At 37.3% G+C, this 22,315-nt stretch overlaps 1 protein-coding gene across 3 annotated transcripts in view; it reads left to right on the top strand.

Moving 5' to 3' along the window:
- The window catches only part of LOC129726123 (muscle-specific protein 300 kDa), an 83,481-nt gene extending 65,186 nt beyond the window's left edge, over window positions 1-18,295 (top strand). The window contains exons 10-18 of one of the 3 annotated variants that reach the window (XM_055682774.1): window positions 2,453-2,758; window positions 2,817-2,965; window positions 3,029-3,839; window positions 3,905-4,063; window positions 4,119-4,331; window positions 4,394-4,651; window positions 17,169-17,222; window positions 17,283-17,444; window positions 17,517-18,295. In XM_055682774.1, coding sequence (XP_055538749.1) covers window positions 2,453-2,758; window positions 2,817-2,965; window positions 3,029-3,839; window positions 3,905-4,063; window positions 4,119-4,331; window positions 4,394-4,651; window positions 17,169-17,222; window positions 17,283-17,444; window positions 17,517-17,921 — 2,517 coding nt within the window. In that variant the 3' untranslated portion in view covers window positions 17,922-18,295. The other 2 variants (XM_055682773.1, XM_055682775.1) reach the window with 2 other exon arrangements.
- The last annotated feature ends 4,020 nt before the right edge of the window (window positions 18,296-22,315 follow it).

The following is a 22,315-nucleotide window of genomic DNA, read 5'->3' on the forward strand; positions in this document are numbered from 1 at the left end:
CGTTGGAAAAGGAAGAAAAAATTAGAATATAAAATATTGCCAAATTGAAAAAAAAAAATCAATAAAGAATGTTTCTGAAGGCCAGAAAAAAGATCCCAAATTAAACTTTGAATCATCAGCAACGTTTCTGAAGGCCAGATAAGGTCGATTTGAGAAATGATTCCAATTTGAGCTCAGGATTACCGAAAAACGTTCTAAACAAAAAAAAAACAAAAATCTAAAGACAAGAAAATAATCTCAAATTGGGTTCAAAATTACTCCTAGATCAGAAAAGACCAATATATTAGTTGATCCCAAATTAAACTCAAAGCCTAAAATAGAAAATACTTTTAAATTGAGCTCAAAATCGCTGCAACATATTCCCAGAAACCAGAAAATGCGAAAATGATCCTGAGTTGTGCACAGAACTTCTCTCAAAAAGTGAATGATACTAGACTAAATCTGATTAGACTAATTAATGAATAAAAACAATAATAATAATAAATATAATAATGCAATGGAGTTGATGGTTGATAGTGGATCAGCTAGACCCAGCAAACTTCGTCCCGCCCGTTTTTCTTCATATAATTAATTTTAAACCTTTTAATTCATTCTGAACAACAAAAAGCTGTTTGCTACATCAAACGCATTGTTGTATTCGACAGTGATCTCAAATCATTAGTTCGAAACAAACTTATTTTTTAAATAATTGTTTAAATAATTAAATAATTTTTTAAATAATTATGGATCATATTATTATGGTAGATTTTTTTATAGCAATATGTTTATGTCAATAACTTTTATTCAACACTCATGAAATAACTCTTCGAAAATAATATGCTAGCCCTGAAAAGATTAAAAATGGCATGGGTTAATTTTTGAGATGATGATGAATTATCCCGATTATGCAAATATTGGTTATTCACGTTATATTCATATTGGTTGGTATTCTGTCATTTTGGGTTATTTTCCAGAGAGCGGCAGTCGTCACTTTAGAATTAAAAATGGCATGTTTAGTCAATTTCTGGTCTCTAGGCATCATTCTGGTCCGGAAATACACATTTTGGGCGGTTTTTGCAGAATTTAATATGGTGTCCGGGGTTGATTTAGGACTTCTGTGCATCATCCTGATAATTTTAAACTGTTTTCCGGAAAAATTTGTTAAAATATGTATTTCATTTGTGTGGGAATACCCCTCCCCTCTTCTAAGTCGTGAGGGGTATCAAAACATCATAGAAACGTTTCTTGTACTCTGAAATTCTCACCTTCCAAATTTAATAGTTATGTAGAAATTTGTGTTTCATTTGTATGGTTACTTTCCCTTGCAGAGGATAGAAGGATGTCGATCTACCATAAAAATATTTCTTGCCCCCAAAAACCTCCACATGCCTAATAAGGTTCCATTTGAATGATTAATTTTCCAGTTATGCAGAAATTTGTATAAACTCTTCCGCTGATTTTGGATCCATTTACTCGACAAAATCCCGAGTTGTGCAGGAATTTGTGTTTCATTTGTATGAGAACCCTCTCTTCTACCGTAGGGAGAGGGCACCCGTGAACCACCACATGCCGAATTTTGGTCCACTTACTTGGCTAGCTCTTGAGTGATACAGCTATTTGTGTTTCGTTTGTATTGGACCTCTTCCTCCCAGAGCAGGTAAAGTTGGCAAACTATCATAGAAATATTTTTTGCTTCCTAAAACATCAAAATCGTCAATTTGTTGCTATTTTATTGATTAGTTCTCGAGTTATGTAGAAATTTGTGTTTCATTTTTATGAGAGTCTTCCCTTACAGAGGAGGAAGAAGTCTCAAACTATCATAAAATCCTTCTTCAGCCCTGAAAACACCTACATACAAACGCTGAACGGCTCAATCATTTCCGAGTCTCTATGGTACAGACAGACAGAGAGAGCTTCATTTTTATATTGTTTGAATTTGTTTTGTAGAAAAATGTAAAAATAACTAAGTTCTAAAGTTGAATACGAATCCAGCAGAATTTTTAATATCTGAGGCTGCTTTTCTAGATATAGAAGAAGCAAGCGACAGTGTTTGTGATAAAGATTTTAGTGCGAAATTGTTGACTTACACTTTTCCAATTTTTATAATCCATATTTTGATCCAAATAGTTCAAATTTTAACTGATCAAGCTTTGCAGTTGTCTACCTGAATTCAAAACCTGATAGATTTCCTGTTAAAGGAGGTGTGCTGCAGAGTTCATTCTTGGGTCCAGTTCTGTTCAATATATTTACAAACCTCCAAGATGCACAAAGTCATTGTCCCGGGATGACAGAAGCATTTACGTGAAAAGAAAAAGCCTTCGTTTCATATAAAGTCGATTCCAGAAAGGCCTAGATATTTTCTTTTTTATTTAGTTACTTAAACTCAAATGATAATTTTTCCTGATAAGCATAGAGCATCTTCTCTCAAACCAATATATAATTACAATTAATAAGATTCTAATTTATCTTCTAGGGCGACCGAAAACAGCTGGACGCACTAAATGAAATAACGAACAAAATAATTGCACAGCTAAACCAGTACGATAGTAACAAAATTCGCAAGGATAATGCCGAGCTCAATCGCGTTTGGACTGATGACACGACGCAGCTTCAGAACCATCACGAAAATTTGGTACAATTACAGCACGAATGGATTCAGCTGGAGAGCATTCTACAGGAGCTGGAAACTAAGTTGAACTATTTGCTTGAGAAGAACAAAGGTTTGGACGTTGTTGTCAAGTCTAAAGTGGACATGTTGGCGAAAATACAAGCTTTGGAGGTAAGTTGGCATTTTAAATTCAACGTCATTTGTACGCATTTCACGTTTATATTTTCAGAATCTGCTTGAAGATAAAACTGTTCTCGAAGAGTTAAATAAGAAAGCGAATTCGTTGGCTAAAACGTTGATAGTTGCTCTACGTGAACAGCAATTATCCCCACACTCATTGGAACAAAAATTGAATCATTTGAATCAAGTTGATACTGAGTAAGTATATTTTAGAATAATTTTGAATGCTGTAACTGATTCTGTTCTGGTTCCGTATTACAGATTAACGGATGACTTGAGTACAAAGCGATTATTGCTGCAAAATAAATTACAGGAAATACAACATTTCTCGAATCAAATCTCTACTTTGTACACAGCAACCAACCAATTACTAGAAGAACTCCAAAAAATAAATACATTTGATGAAAAACTGTACAAAACTGAATCAACTTTAAAGCAAATCAAAGCCAAAGCGGAAAATCTCTCGAGGAAAAAAGAAGAACTTCACAAACAGATTCACGCCAAATATTCAACGGCTCAACAATTTGTCCCGGAAGATCTAACCAGTGAATTGAATGCATTGGAAAATTTGTTGAAAAACATTTGCTCAGATTTGGAAAAATGCGAGCGTAGTTTCAAGCGAGCGAAAATTGTGCGCACTGACTACTTCGAACTGTATGATAAAGTTAAGACTTGGATCGAGAATGCGGAAATAACCATCAGCAATCATAACATTGATCCCAGTGAGATGAAGGCAAAATTGTTGACTTTAACTAGCAGCTGTGATGAAATTCGGTTGCTGTTCGATAAACTTGTTTCCAATGGCAAAGAAATAATCGAAAACAGTTCGAATAGCAATGATAAGCTCACGGTTCAGATAAATATCGATCAGATATCGCAAGAACTTGATAAAACAATTCTGTTGATTCAAGAGAAAAATAAAACGATTGATCATATTCTTGGAAATTGGGCTGAGTTTATGCGTTTGTATCAATTGGTACTAGGATGGGCATCACGTACTCGTGAATTGTTGGAACGGAAACTGCAACTTAATTCCATTCATGAAGCTCATACGGTCTGTCAGTATTATTCGGTTAGTTTTTTCTTAAAGTAATGATTCATTTTAGTTTGAAAAAATTCATTCAAATATTTTTCTAGAATGCGGTCTCGACCTTAGGTGATGTATCACAGCATTTAAGCGAAATGAATCGAGAATTCGATACAATTAACGACGTGTGTTCGACGGCTTTCCTGAAACGCAAGTTGCACGAAGCCGAAACAGTGAAAGTCGATAGCGAAACTACATTACTCGAAAGGGTAAAATTATGCTAGAAAATTACTGGATTAGTTTAAAAACATGTTAATTTTACAGAACTTATTCCTGCAAGAAACAAAAGAAGAGTGGCAACAGTGTGTAGATAAAATTGAAAGCGTAAAGGGATGGATTAAGGAATCATATGACTTATTAGGATCCTCTGAGCTAAGAAGTAAGCCGTTGCGAGACCAAATGCGTATACTCGAACAAATGCTCGCAGATATTTCAGCTCAGAAAATTAAAGTTAATATGTCACTGGAGAAACTTCAGGTAAGATACCATTAATTTAAACAAAAGTTTGCGTTTGTTAAAAAATTCTTTTCTGTGAACAGGTTCATTTTCATTCGGAAATCGTATGCACTGATAACTCGAACATAATGCAATGTGGACGGTCCATAATTGGGGATCTTGAAAAATTGAATCATACCGTATATCAAACAACTCAGAGCCTGGAAAACACACTGTCCCAGATTGAAGACTGTCAGCAAGAGCTGCTATCAATACGGCAGAGTATTGTACAAGAAGAGCAGCAGCTTCGAAATATTTTGTCACCGTTGCACCAATCCGACGAGAGTGATAAACTGGAACAGGTAAGATCATACCTTTTTACCCTAAGAACATTTACAATTTCTTCATCAATTTCCTTACTACGTACCCGTATGCCTTATAGAAATCATTTACATCATTAGGCCCAAGTATTTTCATAATTACATATGATATGAAAAACACTTCTTGCGAATATGTACTTTCGGTAGTACGTTGATATATCAACGTTTGTAAACAACATCGCAGATTGCTGATGTTTTAAGTTAATAGAAGTAAATTGATAGAACAGCATTTTACAACAGATATTTTTGTTTCGTATAACTATGTAGAACAACTGTCCATGAGTATTTTTGGAATATTTCTAATACGCTAAATTCGAAGTGTTTCAAGTATCTAACTCTAGTAGATCCCCTCTCTCCATTATATGTTATCTGTACTACCCCTAAATGCTTATCAGTTTTGCGTATGAAACAAATCAAATAGTTTTTCACTATTATACATGTGTTGTTATTTTGTTTTCAAGTCGCTTCTTATTTCGTTTACGTCTAATACACTGCCGCTTCCAGAAATCAATGAGAAGTTTGTGTGCAAGTTGATGAGAAGTTTTTGTGCAAGTCAATGGGTAGTTTGCGTGCAAGTTTAGTTTCAAACAAAATTAGATTTGGAATAACATCAGAACTTCTTCTGAACGAGACTGATAAGCCTCTAGGGGGAGTATAGGAGCTATACGTATATTATGAACACAATATTATCTATCTTTGTCAAAAGATTGAAAGAACCGTAAACTTTTATTTCTTTCTTTTTCATTTGAACTAACATTGGATCCAATCTAACCACTTTACCCCCTAATCGTGCGTGAAAAACAACACCACAATGACTAAAACAAAAATGTTTGCTTCGCTGAATGTATGAATGATGGAATGACTGGTAAAATAATAAATTGTAGGAATGTCGGGACCGTGTCAGATCTTTGCAATCTCAACAGAGTCAAATAAATAACAAAATTAAACTGTTGCTGCAACGAGATGCCCCGGAATGATTACCGTTACAGTCTTCAATATGTGTTCAATTTCTCAAATCATCAATCAACCTTCTTATACCTTAATACACATCTAGTCATTTTCAATCAATTGTAAAAAATGTCTTTTATTTCATCACAATTGTAATCGATAAAATTCCGAACAATAAAGCACGAATTCCATCATCAGGGCCCGTTGTTAATCCGGAACCATATTTCGAATGCGGTAAATGATACAAGGCATCCTGAAGTTGAGCAGAAAGTCTGTAAGAATTCCAAAACAGTACCATCGAGTGCCAATAGTCCTGCAAACGCAAAAGCAAGTGTAAACTCGAATTCTACTTCGACTACAGTTTGGAATTCATCAGGGTTAACTTATGCAGAAGTTGTAACTGGTTTACGCCAACCAAAAACTGAAACGCGTATAAACAAAAAAACTGATAACACAAATATCAAAGCATCGACAAAAGAGAAAACATGTTCTGCTGTTGTGAATAAAACTAACATTCCACAAGTGGCAAATACGGCAAAAACCAATGCAAAAACACGTCATTCTAATGCAATTTCAAGCAAAGTTAAAAATATTGAAAACAAAAATGGTAATGTAAATTTGTTGATCACTCGCCCAAGCAGCAACGAAGACGCACAGAAGAACAGTTGCATTATAACGTATGCAGCAGTGCTGAAAAGTTCTAGTACCAACGATGCAAACAGTCGAGGCGAATCAAAATCTTCTACTTCGCGATTATATCAATCAAACGAAAATAAATCCGAAAAAAATAAAGACACAAAATCAGCGCAGAGTGCAATAAATTCAAACAAAGAAAAAAATACGATAAACAATCAGAATAAATCCAATACTATGAATGACCAATCGAAAAACCAAACTACCCAACGTGAAGCAGTTTTAGAACTCGTTAAAATTGTGAACCCAAGTCAGATTAGTATTCCAGACAATGGCAAACGAAAGAAACAAAAAAATAAATCAAAGAAAGCTACTAATAAAATGGCCGTCCTAGTGGCGGTTGATGATGATGTTTCTGCTCCAAACAGACCTCCCCATCACAGTTCAACTGAAACTGACGCGAAAGTAAGGCAAGATAAGAACTTGAAAGCTTCCCTGGACGATAGTAAGTTAAGTTCAAGACCATGTGCTGATATCGAAACACCGTCTGTGTTGCATGAAAAAGTGTCACAGAAAAACTACAACTTGAACTCAAACAAGACTTGCAATACCGCAGAAACTTCTTCAGAGCCAAAAAAGAAACTAACAAAATATCAGCTCAGAAAGATGAAAAAATTAAATTCTTTGGAAAATAGAGAGAATCACTACGAGAAGGAACTAAATCCAAACCCGGAAGAACTTACGGAATCTACTACATATGTAATGAATGAAGCGAATGCAAGTTCGGTATGTGGTTCCAAATTAGAAATAAAATCGCCTGATAAGAATCATGCACAAGTAAAAGCAAACATTTCCGCTGATTATGAATTCGAAAGTAACCTCAAACTCGAGGATCATGACTCTGTTCCTTCATCGCAAAACAGAAAAACTGAGCGGGAAATAAATTCTGTGGACAAAGTTGACCTAATAACTATTCCTTCGAATAATAGCTGTGATCAACTGGATGCTCACGATAGGCTCGACAAACATGAGGAAAATTATTCTACCTCGGGGCAGGAATGCTCTAGTCAACAAAATTATCTCACGGCAAATGATATAAACGAATCAAAGGCGTTCGTAGTCAATAATTGTTCGAAAATTTCTATGATCACACACGTACAATACCTTTTGAATCCAATCGTTCACATAAAATTAGAACTTCCGAAAATTGATTTCCAAAGACATGATCGCAGAAATGAACTTTTACCAATCGAGATGCAATCTTTTACCAAAAGTCTGGACGAGCAGCAGGACACTGTTAACAATAATCTATCAAAAAGAAAAAAGAGGAGAAAAATATAATCTACCGGAAAAGACTGGAGAATACGCGATTTCAGAGACTTATACAAGTAGTAACAGCAAATGCAGTTATAATTATAGATGTTTTATAAAATGTTGCCATTATTCAAACAATTATTTCATCAATTACATTAGAAAACCATTATAATTCAAGGTTTTAGCGAAGACAACAAGTGTTATATCTGTAATAAATAGTACATTAAATATTTCATCGTTTACTAATATGGATGATCATTATGAAAAGAATATTCGTACTAATATGCACAGCATTTTAGGGAAAAAATGTCAGAGAAAATCACACAGCAACGATCAAGGAGGTTGACGTTCTCTAGGTTTAACTAGGGTAAATTAACCTATAGTGGACCTATTTCTAATAGTGGACTACTTGTCGGATTAACTTTAATCATTCGTAAAATCGAAGGATATTCAGAAATCTGCCATCGAGAAACATATTTTCCAGACAATTTCCATCAGAGCCACGAGAATTATTCATAGGATAAATTATCCACTGTAGGTTAATTTGACTTATAAATTATGATTTATGTTATGTAAGATAAATCGAGTTAATCTGACGAGTGGTCCACTATAGGGAAGAAGTCCACTATAGGTTAATTTACCCTATAAATGTTTCTCATGACTCTGATGCAGATTGGCTAGATAAGATGTTTTCGATGGAAGTTTTCTGAAAATTCCTCGAGTTTTCACATATATAAGTTTATCCGGCGAGTAGGGATCCACTATAGGTTAACTTACCCTATAAATTCCGATTTAACGCTTAGAAAAATGGTGATAAACTGACGAGTGGTCACTATAGGAAATGGTTCCCCCATAGGTTAATCTACCTTTTATCAAGGGAATGAATGGCTTTACACCTGAGTGGTCTACTGAAGGAAAATGGGCCCTTCCCGACAGTTTTACCCTAAACCGCCTGTGGTCTCGAACAATGTATGGGTGACTATATCAATAACCAAAGCTGCGATGATCATTGTAAGAGAAACGATAGACTCTAGTGTAAATATTATCTTCTGCTGTTGTGTCAATCAGCGACTAAAGTGAGCTAAAAGGGAAAAGTTATGAAAGGAGATTTCCTGGAAAGGGACTCTCCTCAGAATTGAAAAGCGAAGCGGACTCATTCGAACAAATATTAATACTAATATAGTCTTGTGTTTTCGACGATTTATTATTTATTTTTAAGGATATTAAAATAAACTGTAAATCATCTAGAAACAAAAAAAAAAATATATCGGTAATCTGAATTTGTATGAGTGAATGTGCGTTCATATGCGTGAGTACGTTTGTTTGGTGGCGTGAATACATGTTTGCATGATTGTGTATATTTTTATGTGTGTATGTTTAATTGTTTAAAACTTTATGTGCGAAGTCGTTTTAACAAATATTAGGTGTGCAACTAAGTTCTCGTTGTTTACAATTTTATGTTTAAGAAAAAGTTACGTATAAATCATTCAAAGTATTGCCTATCCCTAGCAACAGCTTTGTCCAACTTTCTGGCAAAGTTCAAATAACGTTACGAATCAAGCTATTTTTTGATATCTTCATATGAGCGAAACAACACAGCGGAACAAGTAATATTCGGACAGCACAATATCTGAGAAATATAGCGGGTGAGGTAGGATTTCCCATTTGAGTGTGTCTATGCAAGTTTTAACGACGTTTGTAGTATGAGACCGTGTGGTGTCATGCAGTAAAATAACTTTTTCGTACCTTTGCTCGTATTGTGGTCGTTTTTCGCGTAGTGCTCTGCTGAATCGCATCAGTTCAAGTCAATATCGTTCCCCAGTGATGGTTTCGTGCAATTTGAGCTGTTGAAAATAATACCGACCTAGTTCCACCAAATACACAGCATAACCTTTGAGCGTATATATTCGGCCGAGTCGACGACCCTTACTAAGACGCAGAGAATCTTGAGTAAGAATCCCCAGGATACCGATTAACACGGTGACGGCATCGTGAAAGGAATCGCAAACACGATCCGGAGGATTCCCACTCATGATTGTTATTCAAGAACCCTAGAGCCATAAACAGGGCTTTCCTGAGGATTCTTTTCTCAGGAATCCTTTTCAAGGACGCTCACGAATCCAACGTGAGGAATCCTAGAGAATCTATGCGAATCGTGTGTGTTCGTCCAGGGACGCAGAAGTGTGACAAGATAATCCCTATACGTTTCTTTTCTTTGAGTTGCTGTAATGATTCCATTTTATATCGTCCGTCTAGACGCGATAATGAAAACTCTTCTTTTACATGTGAAAAAATGACGCACCACATCCCTTGGCTTCAAACCGTAATAAAGCCAATCTCATTGTTTTTGGATCATTCCCAATGCATGCAATCAATTAAGAATGGCTTGGCGGTTAATTACTTATACCAAAGCAAGCTGTTCTTGCGTTTGACATGGATCCTCATCGAGCAATACCTACAAATCAGCGTCTTTGAAGATGTTTGACCTTTTTTCGAACGGACAACAACGGTCGTCAACATCGTAATTACCGTCTATGGAGCGACGGAACCAATTGAAAACCAATTCACGAAAACTATTTTTAACTCTCGATGCACTTCAGCCGCCGTTTATTTGGAATGAAATGAGAAAAGTAACACTTCCCCCAAATGACGGTTATTTGATACAAAATCAAAACACCTGAAAGTATATAACGCACAATAAAATCACTAACGTCTCCAAGCGGTTTGCTTATCATATGGTTCAGCTTGGTGTAGATAAGCCTAAAAAGACTGCTGGCACCATCTATTGACAAATAGCGAGAACTTAGTTGCGCACTTTTTAACATATTTCGTATGGGAAAGGCCAGATCACACCGCTGAGCGAATGAGTTCGTATTTTTGAGATATTCTAGACGAGATGGAAAAGAATCAAAAAATTCAATTGTTTGATAACAAAAAATCGTTTTCTAATAATGTTCCCTTGAGATAATTTATTTTGAAACATAAAAATTTTTCATTCCTTCCGAAAACATGGAACATATTTTAGAGACAAGAAATGATGTCTATTTTTTCTCTATAGAATATAAATGCCTTTTAATTGATATTGCACGTGTCATCGCTAGGTCTGGTTTCACACTAATTTAAACGCTTTCCACAGCTTGTAGAGTAGGGTGGCCGCGAAAAGGGTCAAATTTCAAAAACCTATCTTGTACATTTTGTTTATTAGCTCAAAAAAATGACCTGTGCAAAATTTCAGTTCAATTGAATATGATTTTGGGGTGCCTCAAAGCGCTCAAAGTTGTGATTTTTTTACCATCGGGAATCTACCAAAAATCGATTTTGACGTAGGACTACGTCTTACCGCACTATATCGGGATACATTCTGCGGAAACTAAAACCGTCGGAATGGAAAATTTCAAACGGTAATACTGATGTAACCACATGATAGATCACAACAGTCAATATGTCGTTGAACTGATAAAATGATGGACATTTTTTGATACTTTAGTTATCATTATCACTCAATCGCTTAACAATGAAAATTGAATAAAAGTTTCAAAGTCGGATTTTCACGAATAATATACAGGTCATATGCAAGCACACCTAGCACAGACTTCATGAGTAGACACCAACTGCTTGCTGCGATATCTTCTATATCAGCGGCAAAAAAAATTTGACAGAATCTCCCAAAAGGTCAACTAATGTTTGCTTCCCTGAGCTTAGACTATTTTGATGTCTTGAAGGTGAAGCTTTCTCTGAGAGTTCGTATCCTTTATCAGACAGTTTAACGATTTGCTGTTAGAATAATATTGAAACTGATGTCTTGAAGGAAAACATGCCGGCACAGGTAACAGTACTGCACCGAGCCATGTAGGGGAAAGTAGGTAAAGACGGACACTGAGGGTAAGATGGACACTTATAATATTTCACAAACTAGAATGTATTATGATAGTTGAGTGATGCGAATACCTTCTTTATAGTGTGTTAATGCTTTTGAGTTGCATTATCGGTTTTCAGCAAGCAAACTGTCAAATTTGTAAGTAAAACAAAGAATATTTTCGTGAACGCGCAATTTGATGAAATTTTTATTCCACGGAAAATAGTGAAAAACTCGTGAAACTTACGTGTTTTCATTTGTTCACAATAGTAAAGTGATTAATTAGTCTTTTCTCGGTGTTCTAGTGAAAATCCAGCAGATTTTCGATGTTCCGATGAAGAGCTACGATCGTTTGAAAAATTTACAACCAGGTCGGGCAAGACGGACACACTAAGGTAGGGAAAGATGGACACACGGATTTTCCAAGAATTTTCACATGTAGCATCTGTTGTGTAATACAGATGTCCACAAAGTACACCCGCGATAGAAACCAGCAGATATTAATCATTTAGCAGTTAGCCATATAGGCGGAGAACTTTCGCCTTCATCGAAACCCATCCTCTTAAACTGTTCACGTGATGTATAGATGGACTCTAATAAATCAAAAGAATACTAAACGTACTACATCTTTTTTGTGAGTGTCCACCTTTTCCTTCGTAATGTCCATCTTACCCACCCCAAGTGTCCGTCTTTCCCAACCATGTCAAAAAACAGCAATTTGTAGTCTTATTTTTGAAGACCCAAAACACATAAAACTTGGAGGAAGTTCACTAATACCAAAAATGATTATGAAAACAAATGACCTTAAGTTTCAATTTGTATGACTACCTAAGTAATTATTCAGATTAAACCTTAGGGTGTCCGTCTATATCTACTTTCCCCTATGAATAGAACGCTTTTCACTCGTCGTCTATCAGTACATTAGAACTCGATATTTATTTGTGTGCAGCCAAACCAAGTGAAGACTTCATTGCCGCTGTCGAAGCAAGATTTTTTCATGATTTTTTTTTTTGCTTTTAAGATGTCCTATGACGACTTTAACAGAAGATTTGGCCATTATTGAACTAGTTTTAGTTCCTAGTCGTTAGAGGTCTCGCTTGATGAATTTAAGCTCAATAATTTGGGAGTAACCGGAGCCCAACGGGGACAGGTCCGCATGTGGCCTAAGACGACCTAGATACTTGATCTGACCACCCGAGTGATTAGAGACATAGTACGGTTTTTAGTACTGAGAATCAAAATACCTTTCTGTAGGAGGATTAAATTGGTAAAAAAAAAAACAAATAATTTAAAAAATATGATTAAACATAATCGTTTTTGGCACATGTGCGCCAAAATCAAACCGTGCAAAAGTGAAACGTGCTTTAATCAAATATAGCATGTAGTCTCAAAATGAAATATAAAACTATCGTAGTCCTACGCCAACTTTGCGGTCGTGTCTTGTATACCACCCTCCTACTTTTTTTTATGCCAAACTTCGTTAGTCAATAAAACGTCAAAAACAACAAATTTTATTTTAATTATTCAAAAATGATTTCATTCCGATCTATAACAATAAATTGCATTGTAATTATTTTATCGACCAGTCTCGGGCAACGATTTCGCCGATATCCGAAACACCAGAAAACGATAGTTTTAAGTTCTTTTTATGTTTAGTGAGAATGATAACTGTGTCCTGTCTCGCGTTGCATTTGTGGAGTGTTATCGGGGTTCTTACGTTGACACAAACCTGTGGTACTGATGTATTCTTGATTTCATTTTCCAAGAAAAAAAAAAGATTCATAGCGACGACTTTCAATTTCCAGAAAATTAGATACAATAGAAAATAACGAATTCCTCAAAGAAAGCCTTGAGGGACACTGAAAATGAATAATTTTGTTTTGACTTGAGGAATAATTTTCCGTTAATGATTGGATCAAAATAGCGTTGAGAATATATAAGATAGTGGCACGTACGCCGACACTGAGCACGTAGGCTCTAGGAAAATAATCTTATGTCATGTTCGAAAAAACCAAAATAAAGAATCATTTAGACAGCCTCCTCAGCTGGCATCGCACCTCAAGCTGGCCCAACAAGCCAGTCGTCGTAGGTTCGAGTCTTGACTGTTAGTGTCAGTAGGATCGTAGCGCTAGCCCGCAATTGTCCTGTACACTTAACAGTTGGCTGCGAAGTCTGTGTATAGTAAAGAGAAGGTCAAGTTCCGAATCGAAATGTAGCACCAAGGCTTTGCATTACATAGTGGAGTGGAGAGGTTTAGTTAAATCCAGGAACTTTTGAAGTGAGGTAAATTTTAACCTTACCAATCAGTCAATTCGTGTAAAAGGTTAATGCGAGGCCCTTACTATTTGGTTTCTTTTATGGTTGAAAAGTTTTTCCATTGGGACTTCAAAGTTGCGTTCATCTGCGTTGCATATCATGATCCATAGCTCAAAAAAAATATATATTCGTGGAATTCGAACCCGCCCTGAACCAATAATTTTATTTTTGGATTTGGCTTCTTGAAGCTTGCAATCTCGAAAATTATTAAAAAATTACTGATTCGTACAGTTGCATGGTAGAAGACAACATCATCTTATTAGGGAACATGCATAAATGACGTAACATTCGAGAGAAGAGGGGGGAGGTGGTGTGGGGATTGCAGTTCTTTGGCGAAATCTGACGAAGAGGAAGGTGGGGGGAGGGGTCAAACCAAACTACGCAGCAAATATGAAACTAAGAAAAAAATTTTTCTAGTTGCTCTCTTTTATCACTGTTTTATCTGTTTAGGGTAATTTTTATTACTTTCTTGCCTTTTCTTGTTCATTAATGATAAAAGGTATGTTTTTGATAATAAAATTCACAAAAAAAGTAGTCATGGGTTGCTATAAAGCTACGTAATTATCTAGAGGGAGGTCTGACTTTGTGACCCTTATTATGCTTATTTGAGGTAGTCGGATTTCAGGTTTTCAAATCCGCATCCGAACCGAATTCGAATTTGTTTTCTTCGGTGGAGCTTGAACCTGACCCGAACCCGAATATTTTTTCCGCCAAACTCGAACATGACCTGTACCCGATATTTTAAAGAATTTTCAATCCAAAACCCGTACCAAACCCCACGGGTTCGGGTTTCGGGTTTGGAAACGACCAATTTTAGCAGAATGTACGAAAGATGGCTTTCCCAGAAGCAAGGATGTGAATTATCACTCACGCTCATTTTTTTCTCAAGCCGGTAGCTCATTTAATGTGTACATTTTAGAACAACTTTATATGACAAACTTGAAGTCCCCAAATAGTACTACAACTTTGTCGAAGAGAGTATTACTCGTGCTCTAATACCGGAGCCGTGAGAGTACATTTACGTAAATTATCGCGATAATTTGCGAGAATGTGCTCTCACAGCTCCGGTGTTTAAGTTCCAGTAATGCTCTATCCGACAATGTTGTAGTACTTCTTGAGGCCTTGAAGTTCGTCATACAAAGTTGTTCAGAATTGTGCTTATTAAATGAGCTATCGGTTTAAGAAAAAAAAAGAGCGCGAGTGATAATTTTCATCCTTGCCCAGAAGCTCATGCGATTCTTGGTTCATTCGCCTTCTACATGTTCCAACTATTTCATCATCACTAATCTGAATTTAAGGTGAGAAGTTAGCACTAGAGATTTTCAGTAATAAAAGTACAGATAGGCGCACAGTTTTGTGGATTTTTTTTTGTGGAGCAGTTTCCTGGATCTTACGATGGATTACGATTATTAATTTGGAGAACAATTTCTTTGCCTTGAAAAGTTCAATTCTCCGGAAAGAATTCATTGCAAAAACCGCCCGTGACCGGTGAGAAAAATACACTTGTAAACCCAATAAATTTAGTAACCAATTGGAGAGCATTAACATATTTTGCAGTAGATTTGGTAGACAAGTAAAGGAACGAGCATTCGTTCTCTCTTTCTCATTGACGATGAAAATTAAAAATTGATGTTAATATAAGCTAGCTGGACGATAGCAGAACGCGGAAGATAACTTTTTACAACTAAATTTGAATGCGCGATTTAATTTATTTTCAACTTTTTCTAGTGTATTTAATGATATTTGTAGTAGGATAACATGATAAAAATAATGCACAAAATTCGACCGGTCATAATGAAATCTAATTAAAAAAAAAAAAAAATAAGAGCAACTATCAAACGTTTCATAGTAATACGCATTTAAAAAGTGTTCGCATTATGATTTACATCACAGAGTTTTGGTTCCGACAGTGATTAGTGAAATGGGGCAAAATATTATCAATAAATATTATTCCATAATGAGTCTTTTTGTAAGCTTGCGAAACGTAAAGGAATCGTCCGGACAGATCACATAAACAATGTAGGTACTAATAAAAGAGCCCCGCAATTGTCCTGTACATCAATAGTTGACTGCGAAGTCGTCATCAAACACAAGGAATAGCACTAGCCACTTCGGTTGTAATTCAAGATAAGAAAAAGCATCGTGATCATTGAACTCACTGATGGATTTGTCGAAAACAAAAAAATACATATGGTGGAATTTATTACAAGACGCACGGCACATGACGGATCAACAGAAAAATAAATTGATAACCAATTGAACGAAAATCCTGTCTACCAATTATCCACAAGAAAAAAAAAAAACAACGAGCCCTTTAAGCCCAGTTTATTTTCTGGCTCCAACTCTCCGCAGCACAACAGTAATATTTACTGACGATCGAATAAGTAAAGCTTTTTTCGACGAACGATCGCTTGACAATAATGCTGAAAAGCAATTCCGGGCAATAGAACATAATAAAATTATGTCAATGTCAAATTTACAAATTCATGAGAATAAGAAATCCCTGCTGGGAGTACTTCCGGATAATGAATTGTTCGAAAATAAAATAGCAGTTAATACCTACCATTCGTAGCTCAGCGCACGACAAGCTGCAGATCCGAGTAGCGAATGTGTCAACCGAGATGGTAATAATAATGGAAACTGATGTATCGTTCGACAAATGCTGTCTGAAACAATCGGTTTATGAATTACGATGAAAAACTTTTTCATGAGCTTAGTACAGCAGAACAACTTGAAGTTACTTCCTGATCACATCCACTAATGAAATCAAGCTGCGGCATCAAGCTACTAACATATTAACCAATTGTTCCCCCTGCATCCTATTTTTGTGAATCCTAGTTCCGACTCCCTGTGTATCCAAACTCCTGAAAATCATAATTTACCAGGTTTAGGGAAACCAACGTAGAATAAGGTAGTCCTTATAACCTGGCTGGTAGCACAATGAATAGAAACAGGTGATGTTAGCTATTATTATTATGATTTGATTAGTGTAATTTTTTTTCTTGCAATTTGTCCTAATTGCATGAGCTGTTTTGTACATATAACATGACACAAAAGGATGAGCCTTAGTTTGTGTTTTAAAGATATAATTTGAGTTTTATTTTTGTTAAAAGTCCTGGTTGTCCATGCTTTTGTTACTGATTTTGTTATTCAAGGCAAGTCGTTTTTTGCTTTCAGAAGAACATCGTGTTGCCTGTGATCTAACAAATCTACAAACATTTGGTGTTACATAGTGACTAATTTTATTTTATTCCCATTTCCATCTACGAAACATGACCAAACTTCTTTTACTCCGCTATGTTGATAACACTCCATAAGTTGAGAGATTTGTTTCTACATCATTAATATAATATCATCATAGTTTGGTTTCTGCTAACTAGCTTTTTTGTACTGGACACTATGTATTCTAATTTTGTTACATTTTCTATACAGCCACTCCCCGAAGGTGTAATCGAAAACATAAACGAATTGAGCAGAGGATTACAGGTCAGTTCTGACAGTAACAAAAAAAATCAAATATAAACTGGCTATTTTTTTAAATTTCAGGTACTCATTGAGAAACTAGTCATTTACAGCAAAAAAGTTCATGCAATATCTACAGCCCTCCCTCAAACTGCCAATAAAAAAATGAAGGAATCAATTCAGAACCTCAACGATCGGATTGAATTCATGAAACAAAGAGCACAGAAAGGGTTGGAAAAAATACGGGTATGTATGAAATTGTGTTATTCATGGGTCGTGAATTATGTTAGTAAACCTCTTGTTTTTTTTTTTTTCTAGTATACAATGTTGAAGCGGGAACGGCGAAAGGTGGAAGTAAGAAGCTATTTTCAATTAGTAGAAGAAATTGAAAATTGGCTTACGACTGAAGCGATACAACTGGAAAATCTAGATAGGCATCTATCAGTTGCTGAGCTCTCACAGGTGATGGAGCAGAATGAAACAAAATTGGAAAATCTTAAAATACATGAGGTTAAGGCTTTAGAAATGTACTCGAAAATAAAAGAATATTCGATGCATGAGGACGTACAGAAGGAAGTAGCCACCTTACATGGCAGCCTATCAGTTATAAAACGTACAATTCGTGAGAAGGCTCTAATCATTGATAACAATATAAAACGTGTAAGAGCACTTTTAACTTGTAAAAATGAAAGGACAGTAGATATCGGAATGCAAACTAGCTGAATTTGTAGCAACAGACTTTTCCATAGTCAGAGCGATCGAGTATCATTGAATCCATGTCAAAAAGAAAATTTTATTTGGTTCTTCATTGATTCTGATGATTTTCATTCCGATTACGAACTTTTTCGTGAAAGTAAATTCACATGTATATGAACTGTTACACTGCTTTTGATGTTCAATTATCCATATATTAAACAGTACTGATGAAACTAAAATAATTGTATGTGAAATATGGCTGTTTAGAATATATTGAAACTATGTTTTATACGCATTTTTGAATTAGGGCTTATTTTTACGGATCAAAGTAATCCATTGAACTATAAAATTATATCCGCTTTTGTTATTTTTTTACAAGATTAAATCTTCCGATGAAACACATACCTATTAGTCATTATAGATTGTAACGTTGAATATAAAGCATTTAAAATCAAGGCTTCTCGAGTAATAATTCATCCGAAACCTCGCCGCCAATTCGCATATTTCGAGCTCAAAAAGTTTACTTTTCGAATTATTGACCACCTGACTTTGAAATAGTAGAGCTAATAACGCATTAATGGACTTGCAATCAAGTTTTTTCATTTGTAGATGCAGCATCAAAAAAGCTCACTTCCTAACCTGTTTCTACTGTTTAACTATAAGCACGTGAGTGGCAACTATTCCATATGTCCTAAATCAAAATTTGAACATGGCTGTGATGAATAGTTTTCCAATATTGAAGACAAGCAACTAGTCAGACACACAGCTCTTTCTCTCTCTCGTTTTCGTTCATAGCACAGCACAGATAGCCCCAGGTAGCCATTTCGGTTCTGATTCGTCCTGTGATGACCGGTACGGTAAACGCACTGGATACATCCATAAATAAAGCATGATAATTCTAGTTAACAAGATTCATTGCACAGCTACAAAGCAGAATGGGACTATAAATATTTCCACCGTAGAAGCTGGTACTGCTGCTGCTGCTGTTTCTGGCCGCTAGATGTCGATGGATGCCCTCACGGCTACAAGATGGTGAAAGATTCAGCTTGATACATACTTCAAGGACCGGAAACAAATGTGAAGAGATGGCATTCTAGGGTGACCGGCACGGCGGCGGCGGCGGCGTCGATAAGAACGGGGAAGAATAGCGAAAACTAAATTAGATTGTATGCGAGACAGATAAACCATTAGCTGGGCCTCCCGAGCAATCTGCGGGGGGAGGGCAGCAGGCTCGCACCGGTTCTTAGCACATTTCTGGCCGGCTATGAACTTCGACCGGAGATGTATGTACAACGGTAAGTTCCCGGTCGATTTTCGTTCTCGCACATAGCCATCTCCAGTGCGAAGCAGGAAGGCAGTATAACTTTTCCCATTTAAGTGAGAGAAATGGATTTGGAGAAGTTAAACTTAAATATTGAATCATGGGATGAGCTGGATCGGAATTCGCTTTGCAGTTAAGACTCGGAAAACTATGTGTATTGCCGGGATACGGGAAGGATCGTCGGGATAGACTGGACGGGTTTAATATTTTAACTTAATGCACTGTCGAACGGTATATTACGGTTCACTGTGTAGAAGCAGTTTCGCAATGCGAAACGGAAGTTTGAAACAAATTGACTTTGACTTTCGTGCTATCTTATCGGTGCGCGAGCGAAGAGTTGTTTGTTAACCGGTGGAAATTTGCGTGCCACTCAAACTTATGTGCTGGAGTATATCTTGCTGATCACCTAATCAGTGCTTGTTGACTATCTGCAAACGTTTTGGTGTCGGTTCCCGTAGCAGAAAGCAAGCAAGTCAACCCGTAATCCATCAGCTCGTGACCGCCCGTATCAGTGGCAACGTTGGCAGTTCCGTCCGGCTGTCAATCTGCCGGAGCCGAACCTAACGACCGCCCATTCATTTATCCTTGTATGAGCTATTTAAAATCGTTTTCGAACGCCGTCGCCGGTCCGGTAACTGCTCACATAAATCACCACGCGACTCCATTTAAACTGTCGCTCCGTTATCACGACTCTTGCATACTTTCAGGCATCAGCCAGTCTGCCGTGCGCAAAGTTCTAGCTCGAGACTTAATTATACCTCGCTAGCAGCTGCATTTGCCGCCTATATTTCACTTTTATCGCGCTCATAATCCTTACCACTATAAGCTGACACATGGGCTTGCGAGTCGGTACGAAACGGAACGTTCCGAGACTGGTGGTGGCCAACATTAAGTAAGTACCATCGCCGACACCATTTGCAATAAAGCAATTTACTGGTGTACGGGGCTTCAATAACCCCTTCTTAGAAGCTTAGACATGATTTCGTTATCTTCGATGTTGCACATGAATAAGGGGTAGAAAATTAATTTTATCCGGTCCGTGAAAGGATTAGCTGGTTGTACCCATATTGCTGTGTGCGCAAGGAGTGGATTTGCAGGGTTCAATGTCATGAAATGCGGTAATTCTGTAAATTTTGACATCGAATACAGGGAAAACTATGTTAACACAGTAAAAATTCTGTCCGAAATTAATTAAATTTGTTTAGACGCTAGGAATTTCAAAGCTATGCATCACATTGAAACAGAAAAAGGAAAGGTAGTATTCATAGACTGTAAATAATGGAAACATTTTAACCTTGAAATAAAGAGAAAGCATCAAATAGTCTTCGTAAATAATAGCTTAAACAATAAAAAGAAAATATGAAGCTTATAAAAACATTAACTGAGGCTAAAAATTTGTTAGACGGACAATTATAAAATTTATAAAAATTTAAAAAAAAACTAGATTAATGAAAAATAAATAAAAAAAACTGGACGCAAACAGTGCAATCATTCTGTGCCGAACACGCATCAGTATCGGACGTGTGATCGGTGATCGCTCCGATAGAATATAAAACAAAAGACGTGTGAACAAGTGTTGGCATTGTTTGCCTGGTAGAGTGAAATAAATCCGGGTTCAAGGTCGCGCCTTTGTGCAACTGTTTCGCATCGTGACTACCAGCTGGTGCGTAAGCCGATTTGGCTGCTGGCTGAATTGTGCTACAGCAGTGGACGAGACACAAAAGAGGAAAAAGAAGAAGCCATCAGTTGACAGTGAGTTGTATCGCTGTGTGGAGTGATCTCACACCTGGCTCGCTGCTGGTGGCTGTTTGGTGCTGCTGTATTGGTGCTGCTGGCTGTAACGGCTGCAACTTCGAACGATCGGACAACCAACCTCCCAACTGGAAGGGAGAAGTAAAAAGGTACGTGCTCTTGTCGGCGCTAGTGCGCTAGACATAGCGGGATGAATGTAGATCCCTCGCCTCCCGCGCCACCATCCCCGAACCCCTCTGACCCTGACCCTTCTGTTACCCCCTCCCCTGTTCATTCTTCAGTCCCCCCTCGCATCAGGCTTTACCCAGACGGAGCCCAGGGCATACTGTCTATTTTCGGCCAAAGGCGGGACCGAAATCGAAACAGTTGAACCTCTTGCAGATTTCAAAAGACCTGACGAGGGAGTACAAGGGCGTGACCGAAATTTCCAAGGTCCGGCCTAACAAGCTCCGTGTCGTGGTCGGTAACCTGAACGAGGCCAACGATATAGCTTGCTCTGAGCTCTTCACACGCGAGTATCGCGTTTACATACCCGCACGAGACGTGGAGATCGACGGTGTCATAACCGATTCGAGTCTGTCCCTCGAGTGTATACTGGAAGGTGCCAAAGGGTGCTTTAAAAAAAAAACCTGTCCCGATGTAAAGGTTCTCGACTGCAAGCAATTGCAGTCAGCATCGATCATCGGTGGCAAAACAGTATACACCCCGTCAGACTCGTTTCGAGTTACGTTCGCCGGGTCAGCGCTACCAAGCCACGTCTCGATCCACCGGGTTCGTCTCCCTGTGCGATTATATGTGCCTCGCGTCATGAACTGCCTGAATTGTAAGCAGTTAGGCCACACCGCCGCCCACTGCTGCAATAAGGCACGGTGTGGCAAGTGTGGGGAGAATCATGCAGATGATTCCTGCAGTAAAAATGCTGAAAAATGCATTCACTGTGGGGAGAGTCAGCATGAGCTCTCGACATGTGCGGTGTACATGCAGCGCAGGGATAAAATCAAGCGGTCTCTCAAAGAGCGTTCGAAGCGTTCTTACACTGAGATGCTGAAGAAGACCGTTTCCACTTCTCCCATTACATCAAACCCTTATGATCTGTTGTCCTCTGATGAAACCGATTCTGACGATTCACCAGCGGGAACATCTTACGCCAATCCTGGGGAGTCTAGAAAGAGGAAAAATATTTCCTCTCCTAAACTTCCCAGAAAAGGTCCTAAGATTTCTCAAAGTGAAATGAAAGTTACAAGCAAACCAAACAGTGCTGCGGAAAACCCGAAGCAAACTCCTCCTGGGCTTGCAAATTTAAAGTCCCAGAAGGAGTTCCCAGCACTGCCAGGAACATCTAAAACCC

Source organism: Wyeomyia smithii, chromosome 2, assembly GCF_029784165.1.
Source record: "Wyeomyia smithii strain HCP4-BCI-WySm-NY-G18 chromosome 2, ASM2978416v1, whole genome shotgun sequence".
Classification (NCBI taxonomy): Eukaryota; Metazoa; Arthropoda; class Insecta; order Diptera; family Culicidae; genus Wyeomyia; species Wyeomyia smithii.